At 34.6% G+C, this 9,706-nt stretch overlaps 1 protein-coding gene across 1 annotated transcript in view; it reads right to left on the reverse strand.

Moving 5' to 3' along the window:
- The window catches only part of LOC136037015 (cullin-4B-like), a 169,415-nt gene that overhangs the window by 70,897 nt on the left and 88,812 nt on the right, over positions 1 to 9,706 (reverse strand). Inside the window, exons 7-8 of the mRNA XM_065719430.1 lie at positions 7,900 to 8,038; positions 660 to 850 (exon numbers count right to left, since the gene is read on the reverse strand). Coding sequence (XP_065575502.1) covers positions 660 to 850; positions 7,900 to 8,038 — 330 coding nt within the window. The remainder of the gene's footprint in view (positions 1 to 659; positions 851 to 7,899; positions 8,039 to 9,706) is intronic.

The raw sequence follows: 9,706 nt of genomic DNA on the forward strand, positions 1-9,706 counted from the left end.
TTCTCATAATCTAGTCGATGTAAATCTAAGGACTTTTCTAAAGGATCCCTTTGTTTACCTCACTCAAATCGTCTTGACCTAAGATCCACACTCAATCATCTTAAGCAACGGGACCTATCTAAACTCTAGCACTATTAATAAGGATCTTTGCCTTAGTCCGAGAGTCGAAGGCCCAAGTTACCAACCATAAATACCAATGCGAAAACCTCTTTCTTGTTTTATGTAAAATTAAACAGGAAATGTAAGATTGTTTGTTTACATTAAAATCAGCGAAATTATTCAAGCTAGAAACCAATATTTCCTAAACTATCTTGAAGCTATGAGCTTATTGAATGCTATGGAAAAAAACGAAAAAATAGAAGGATCAACCTCATACCCAAGCGAAGTATTTACAAAAATTGCAGAAACTTCAGACCCAACTGAGCAAATCAAGAGGAGGGAGGCATCAAAAATGCCATGACACGGACCCTTTGGCCCTTTCTATACATTTAGAGCAGTATACATTTTATCATAGCCCACCGTATTTAAGGAAGATTTTGAGGGGAGAGGGTCTGAGCACCCTAAACCTTTCTTCTGGCTTCACCAGTAATGTTTGATTTTAACAGATAGGGAACTAGAAAGATACTACGATAGCATGATTGATTTTTCAAAAGGCAAACCTTTTTGTAGAAAGCTTCAAAGACATCTTTTCCATGGATGAATCTAAACAGAACCATAATTTTGTCCAAAAGTTTTTCTAGTTCTTCTTCGGTAGCTTCTTTGTTGCCAGTTCGTAATTTAGTATCGACAAATTTGGCTATCATCTCTGCTGGCTTATTTTGGCGCTGATTGACAAACGTTTCGAAGGAGTCTTTAAAAAAACAAACAGAATCAAAATAAAAATATTTCATACTAACTCATGACAACTACTCGAAATCAAAGTACATTCAAGAATGAATAAGGTCACAAAAAATCTATTTGGCTTGTAGCTTGAGTGGAAAAAACAAACAATATCTTTTGATAGTAGCAGCAGGACAACTCGTCAAGCATACTGATGAAAGATGTATCAGACATGCCAGACAGGGCATGGGGGGGGGGCAATTCTTTGTTGGTAAATCGTTCGTTCAAGATGATGACTAAATGTTTTCTATGAAAAATTGTATCCGTGACGGGTTGTCTTGCCAACAATCAAGGCAAGTATAAAGGAGTTTCAAATTCATGTTTCCTTGGTCCTCACTCCAAAAATGCGTAAATTAATTCTAATAGAAGACTAAAAAATTGCCTTAAAAAACCTGGGCTCTATATAGAACCAAAGTCTGAACTAGGAAGAAAAAGAAGAAAAAAGATGACAAAATAGATTGGAGAATGGATATCTTAATTGCATTATCGCGTTATAGAACCTGGGTTCTATATAGAACCTAAGTCTGAACTAGGAAGAAGAAGAAGACAAAAGATGACAAAATAGATTGGAGAATGGATATCTTAATTGAATTATCGTGTTATAGAACCTGGGTTCTACATAGAACCTAAGTCTGAACTAGGAAGAAGAAGAATAAAAAAGATGACAAAATAGATTGGAGAATGGGTATCTTAATCGCATTATCGCGTTATAGAACCTGGGTTCTATATAGAACCTAAGTCTGAACTAGGAAGAAAAAGAAGAAAAAAGATGACAAAATAGATTGGAGAATGGATATCTTAATTGCATTATCGCGTTATAGAACCTGGGTTCTATATAGAACCTAAGTCTGAACTAGGAAGAAGAAGAAGACAAAAGATGACAAAATAGATTGGAGAATGGATATCTTAATTGCATTATCGCGTTATAGAACCTGGGTTCTACATAGAACCTAAGTCTGAACTAGGAAGAAGAAGAATAAAAAAGATGACAAAATAGATTGGAGAATGGGTATCTTAATCGCATTATCGCGTTATAGAACCTGGGTTCTATATAGAACCTAAGTCTGAACTAGGAAGAAAAAAAAGAAAAAAAGATGACAAAATAGATAGGAGAATAGATATCTTAATTGCATTATCGTGTTATAGAACCTAGGTTCTACATAGAACTCAAGTCCAAATTAGGAAGAGGAAGAAGAAAAAAAAAAAAGATAAAATAGAGTAGAGAACGGATATTTTAATTTGCCTTCAAAACGTACTTTTTTAAGGACAAATTCAGGGCGGTGTACAGGGCCGGATTTAAAGTTTTGACGCTTCTAAGTCGAAGCGTTTCCGCCACTCCGTATCCGTACCATAGGGAGGAGGGTCAATTTCCTTAAGAAAATAATCTTTATGAGAAGAGTTTTTATTGTATCGCAAAATAACTGAGTCACATATGTGTATGTTGAAAATATTAAGGTGAGAGTAGGTGGGAATTAGAAGGGTTCCAAATGCAAGCATTCATCTACATGTTAGGCTAAAGATAGTCGGGATAAAACTCAACAGCTCAATTGCATGCTTCATGATTTCTGAGGTGTGATTTGCGCGGCGGCAGAATGGACATGGCACTTTAAACATAAATCACATCAGTTTTTGTTAAGAAAAAGAATTGTTCAGTCATAATTTATTGCGCCCCCAGACATTATGCATTCCTAGATCCAGACCTAATGGGCCTAATGGTAAATGCTGGCCTGGCGGTGGAGCGTAGACAGGCTGCAGTACAAATTGTGCGCACCTTCCATGGCTTTTAGCTTTCCACACTCGGTCTCTGTATCTCGTTGAAATCGTGCATCTTTAACATATATATATATATATATATATATATATATATATATATATATATATATATATATATATATATATATATATATATATATATATATATAATACCATTCACTGATAGTGAAAACGAAAGGTAGTTGGAAAGCCAGATTATTTGATACTGGCATTTATGAGAAAACTAAACACACAAGTAATAAATATTTTGTGCTAATATGAGCATATATTCCGTAATAAATTATTCCCATACTCATCACGGTGTCCTTTTCCGTTTTTCTCACTACAATTTATCACTTTATATAACAGAGCATCCAAATAAAGGTTAAACAGGTTTCAAACAGTTCGTGGTAACGAACTGTAGTAAGGAGCGACCCGGCTCAATAGTAACCAAAACTCTAAAAAATTGAATTTTGATACCAATAGCTACATCAAAAGAATCGCATTTTAATGCTGATTTTAAATATATAAGTTTCATCAAGTTTAGTCTTACCCATCAAAAGTTACGAGCCTGAGAAAATTTGCCTTATTTAAGAAAATAGGGGGAAACACCCCCTAAAAGTCATAGGATCTTAACGAAAATGACACCATCAGATTCAGCGTATCAGAGAACCCTACTTTAGAAGTTTCAAGCTCCTTTCTATAAAAATGCGGAATTTTGTATTTTTTGCCAGAATACAAATCACGGGGTCATCGTATCGACCAAATGGTCCTAGAATGTCGCAAGAGGGCTCATTCTAACGGAAATGAAAAGTTCTAGTGCCCTTTTTAAGTGACCAAAAAATTGGAGGGCATCTCGGTCCCCTCCCACGCTCATTTTTTTCACAAAGTCAACGGATAAAAATTTTGAGATAGCCATTTTGTTCAGCATAGTCGAAAACCATGATAACTATGTCTTTGGGGATGACTTACTCCCCCACAATCCCTGGGGGAGGGGCTGCAAGTTACAAACTTTGACCAGTGTTTACATATAGTAATGGTTATTGGGAAGTGTACAGACGTTTTCAGGGGGATTTTATTTTGTTTGGGGGTGGGGCTGAGGAGAGGGGGATATGTTGGAGGATCTTTCCTTGGAGGAATCTGTCATGGGGGAAGAAAAATTCAATGAAAAGGGCGCAGGATTTTCTAGCATTACTTTAAGAAAACAATGAAAAATAAACATGAAAACGTTCTTTCAAATGAAAGGAAGGAGTAGCATTGAAACTTAAAACGAACAGAGATTATTACGCATATGAGGGGTTCTAAAAATACTTTATCATAAAGAGCGAGGTATTTAGGAGGAGATAAATACCTCGCTCTTATGCTAAAGTATTTTTAGTAATTTCAACTATTTATTCTACGGCCTTTCTGATTCAGGGGTTATTCTTAAAAAATTGGGACAAAACTTACGATTTAGTATAAAGAGCGAGGTATTAACGAGGGTACAAACCCCCTCGTATACATAATAAAAATATTAGGTTATGAAAGTTTGTTACGTAAGTTAATTCTTAAGTTACGTATATTTTTTACTAATAAAAACGTTCGTTAAAAATTAAAAGTTCTAGTTGACTTTTTAAGTAACCGAAAAATTGGAGGGCAACTAGGCCTCCTTCTCCACCCCTTATTTATCAAAATCGTCTGATCAAAACTAAGAGAAAGCCATTTAGCCAAAAAAAGAATTAATATACAAATTTCATTTTAATAATTTATGTGCGGAGAGCCAAAACCAAACGTGCATTAATTCAAAAACGTTCAGAAATTAAATAAAAAAAAACTAATTTTTTTAGCTGAAAGTAAGGAGCGACATTAAAACTTAAAACGAACAGAAATTACTACGTATATGAAATCGGTTGTCCCCTCCGCAATCCCTCGCTCTTTACGCTACAGTTTGACTCTTTGCCAGTAAAGAGCGAGGGATTGCGGAGGGGACAACCCATTTCATATACGGAGTAATTTCTGTTCGTTTTAAGTTTTAATGTCGCTCCTTACTTTCAGCTAAAAAAATTAGTTTTTTTATTTAATATGAGGTTAAAGCTAGTACACAAACTAATCGTTCCGTGTAAGCAAACGTTCCAGCAAGTGAACGTCGTAAGGTAAACAGTCATTGAGGTAAAACAAGTATTGTTTGTGCTCCCATGAGAGTTAAAAGGTTACTCAAAATTAAAACTGATCCCAACTCCAATCCTTAAACAATGTCAGCACGTCAAAATCCATATAAAAGATACATATTTAAGTATTGTTGCTTTCATGTGGATTATTGTCACCGGGTGGATTATTAATCACCAGACTCCTTTGAACGAAGTAAGGGTTCTTTTTTGATAGCTTGACATGGGAAAAACATTTCAGCAGGATCTGAATCAAACTAAAAACGTTTACCATACACTCGTTCAGGTGCCAATATTTTTTTTTCTAGAGACAAGTCATATTTTTCCGGTTGGCCCTTGAAGTTTTATGATATAATTGCAAGTATATACAGTACCCGTAAAATAACAGGCACTTAAGTTGCAGCATAAATCAAGTTTCGGTACCACTGCGCTAATTATCTCAGTCATCAATCGAATTGGATTAAAAAAGCGCAAAGAAATAATAATGTTTAAAAGGATAATACTAAATTTTTACTTTTTTAATATAGCAATTGCCTATAGTAGCTACATTTGGCACGTAGAAATTTAAAAGGGAAAAGTTATAAGTACGTTTAGATACGGTTATGTGAAGATTCTTTCAAATGTGTCAACGAAACGCTTCTTTGCAAAACAAAAGCCATTTAAGATTTTTTTAAGTAATTCTTTTTCTATTGAAAACATACAGCACAGCGCTAGAACCACTAAATGTGTCTCACATATATGCTAAAATGAAATATTATGCCGCTAAGACGCGTAATTGAAGCTTAAGTGTAATTGATTTATAGAAGGTAAGGCACTAAACCATAGGTGGTAAGGGATTATCTCAAAACATTCAACTCTAAAATATCAGACACAATTTTTACCTACTATAAAGCAGATGTATGTTCACATTTGATAGTGTTATTTTCGTCATTTTAACTAAAATAAAAAAAAAATATATCCCAAAATCAACTTTTATGCTCTCAAGTCATTTAATAAGTCATTGGCCAACGAGTACATTTGCAGAAGTGTACATGATTTATAGAATGCAAGGCACTACGCCTCCATAGGTGGTAAAGGATTATCTCAGAACCTTCAGCTATAAAATATGTCACATATTACCTAATCTAGGAGGGATTTATGTTCAGTCATGTTTGTTTCATTTTTGTCAATTTCACTAAATCAAAAAAAAACTGTCCCTAAAATAAAATATCATACTCTCAAGCCGTTCAATATGTCATTAGCCAGTGAGTGTATATGCCAAAAGTGTACTTGTTTCAAAAATGACAAGGCATTAAGCATCCGTAGATGGCAAGGGTTTATCGCAGAACCTTAAGCTTTAAAATTTCTGACATACTTTTGACCTAATTTATGATGCATTTATGTTCACCAATGACAGTGTCATTTTCGTCAATTTAAATAAATAAAATACATATCCTAAAATTAAACATTACGCCTTAATGAGTCATTGGTGAATGAGTTGAGCTTGGTTGATAGAACACAAAGTGTTAAAACCCCCGGTGGTAAGGTGGTAAGGAATTGTCTCTGGACCAACAGCTCAAAATTACAAATAACTTTTTAAATTATTTATTGTTTTATTTCGTACATGTCTACCGTGTACAGCCTATGACTCACTCTTCGTTTAGATTACTTATGTCTATTTTATTAATTTTATTTTTCCAAATAAACAACTTAATCTAATTACCAATTTAATACAATTTCATCTAATTACTCAGGACCTACAAATTACAAATAACTTTTAAATTATTTACTATTTCCTTTCGTACATGCTTAACATATACAACCTATAAGTTTCTCTCCGTTCAGGTTACTTACAGCAATTTTACAAATTTTACTTTTACAAATAAACAATTCAATCTAATCAAGCTATATACATTTTTTACTTTGTTGGCAGTTCTTAAACATTTCTGAATCAAGCATTACTTCGTCATTCCTGATGAATTAAGGCTGATTGTCACCTAATCATGGACAAACCAAAAATACACAAAATGAGATACGTATTTAAGAAATTGAGAATAGGTGTAATAATGTATATGACGAATAGACGGAACCCTTTCCTGTTTTGCTCTCATAAGTAATAGATCTGAGAAACTCAGAAGAGATCACGCCTCACTCTTCTTCCAAACCGATAGCTATTGCGAACCTATAAACGTTTATTGCTTCAACACTATGAATAGTAAGAAAAAAGAACAGTGTTCTACATTTGTTCTAAAATTTAAAAATCTAAAATTTAAAAAATGTTCTAAAAGAACGCTTTCTGCTTCATTCACGCTATTACCCAGAATGAAGGATTCTTAAGACCAGTATTCACCAAGCGACTGCAAGTGACTACAACAGTTAAAGCGGACCTAAGCAGAGCATTTCAACAGTTTATGATTTTCTCCTCTCCTGAGTTTGTAATGAATCTTATAAACGATAATGTAACTTAGCACCTTTTTCATATTTTACAGCGATTTTTGGCTAAATCTCCTCCTTGGAAAGTTCGCCCTGCATAACCCTCTCCCCACGACCCCTCCTTCCCCAACCAAAAAATCTCCCTGAAAGTGTCTGTACACTTCCCAATAACCATTACTATGTGTAAACACTGGTCAAAGTTTGAAATTTGCAGCCCCTCCCACGGGGACTGTGGGGGAGTAAGTCGTCTCCAAAGACATAGTTTTTAGGTTTTTGACCATGATGAATAAAATCGTTACCTCCGAATTTTGATCCGGTGACTTTGGACCTTCAACTGGAATAGTTGTTAACGTTATGAGGTCTCTCGTATACTATTGTCTAAATACTAATACCAAAAGTGATAGAATCATGCGTGAAATAAGTGATTAAGATATTAAAACTAAAAAGCGACCAAAGGGTTTATTGCCATTGGACACTAGGTATTTTTCATGGTCCAAATCGTCCAAATACACTTTAAATTGTACTAAATTCTTCAAATTCAAGCACGTGAGCAAATACAAAATTCAAGAAATTTTATTCCCAAAATAACCAGTGCAATAAAATTAAAAATATAAAGAGCCATCTTTTTTTCTTTTTTTTATTTGTATCGTGTTTTATAGACTTGGCCAAATGAACCTTTAAACAGGCAAAATAAACAAACACAATTCCATACCTTTGACAGAATTGACAAATTTTTCGTTTTTCCAGAAGCAATTGTTTACTACATTATCCATTGTGTCTTTAAAGTCGAGCAATTCTTGCACCATTGTTTTGTCCTTCTCTGGGTCAATAACGATTGTCCTTCCTCTTTTCTGAAAAAGAAGTATCAATAAACAACAATTAATAATAAAGAGGAAATACCTTGCTTTAAAAAAAAAGAACAAAAAATACAGCCACTGACGTCAGACTGGCCAGAAAATAAACGAAAAAATAAAGAAGAAACGCCCTAGTCTATAAAGTATAAAATGAAATAAAAAAATTATAAAATAAATAAAATGGATATAAAATGAAAGAAGAAAAGTTATGCAGGGGTTCTGACACAACCCTTCTTGCATTCACAACTAAGAGCTGTCGTACAACCTCTATATACACTGATTTCAGATTGAGCTAACTACTAATTTGTATAATAGATTAACGAAGGGTTTTCTCTAAGGAGCAGGTAAAAGGGAGGGAGTAAAAAACTGAAACCAGCACTTAACCATTTTTGATATCTTTTTACTGGGAGTCAAATCCGTATAGTCAATAGTCCATAATTCTTCTTGCAAGCTCTGTGCCTAAGTGATGCAACCGGAAACGTGAACATCTAAATACTGGGAAGCATTGTTAAATAATAACCTTGATTCGACTTCAGACTTTCACAAGTTCGTTGGCCATGAGTCGGCTGCTGTTTCTAGTTGGCTGAGGACCGTAATCGCAAGGATATCGTAATTCAAAGCCAGACAGTTTATAGGCACAGTCAATTTTGCTGAACCGCTTCAGCAAAGTTCTTAGCTTTTGGGAAGTCATAATTTACCAAAGTAAAATTTTTTTCTGCTCTTTCTGCTTCTTAGCTCAAAAGTTAGTCAAAAGATTTTTCTACGTTAGCTGGTATCTAATCAAGAGACTGGAGCGCTAACAGAAAAACGCCAAGTAGTCTGGTTTGGTCTGTCGAAAACATGATCCTACGACTGAATTAAACTGAAAACACATCAAATGTTGAAAAAGAGACATAGTGGGTAAGAAAAGACCCGGGTCTGCAGCAGAGGCAGACCTAGAGCCGATTGGCGGCTTCTGTCGTCACGGTCACAGATGGGACGCACATTGGTTGGAGATTTCAACATTTTGTGCAACCAATCGAGCAGTTTGGCACTCAACTACAAATAAGTATACCTAATGATAATTCTTAACTATATCTTGAAGATACCAGTATATTTAAAAAATCACGGGTTATTAACTTTTTAAAAAATTATGAGAAAAAATGAAACAATGACGGTTACATGTAGCCCTTTCCCTGTGAACTCATTATCAAAATTATCATTATCATCATCATCAAAAGTTTACACCCTGTAAACTTTTCCATGTAAACTCAGCAATATTTGTATGCCTTCTCATAAATTAAATTTAATGTCGCTAAAAAAAAGGGAACAGAAATTACGAATAAGCTTCTTTATGGTGTTTCCGTTGTAAACCCCCTCCCCCTAGAACTCAGAAAAAAATATCTGTGAAAGTCAGAAAATAACGCATCAACATAATTTTTTTTCGACTGCAAACACGCATGACGGGTGGACCTACCCACTTCACACTGTGTTCTGTCAAAGGAATCTCTCATGGATACTTAGACAAACACGCTAAAATATATAAAAGTTTGGCTTAAAAATACATTTTTCAATAGTCCGACCCACCCCACTTCAGATTTATCCTCAGAGCCCTTCTCCAAAAATTCAGCAGCGAGTCTCTGTGATAATTTTCCAGCGTTTCATACTAGTAGTAATTTCTCTGGA

The sequence above is a fragment of the Artemia franciscana genome, chromosome 16 (assembly GCF_032884065.1).
Source record: "Artemia franciscana chromosome 16, ASM3288406v1, whole genome shotgun sequence".
NCBI classification, from domain to species: domain Eukaryota; kingdom Metazoa; phylum Arthropoda; class Branchiopoda; order Anostraca; family Artemiidae; genus Artemia; species Artemia franciscana.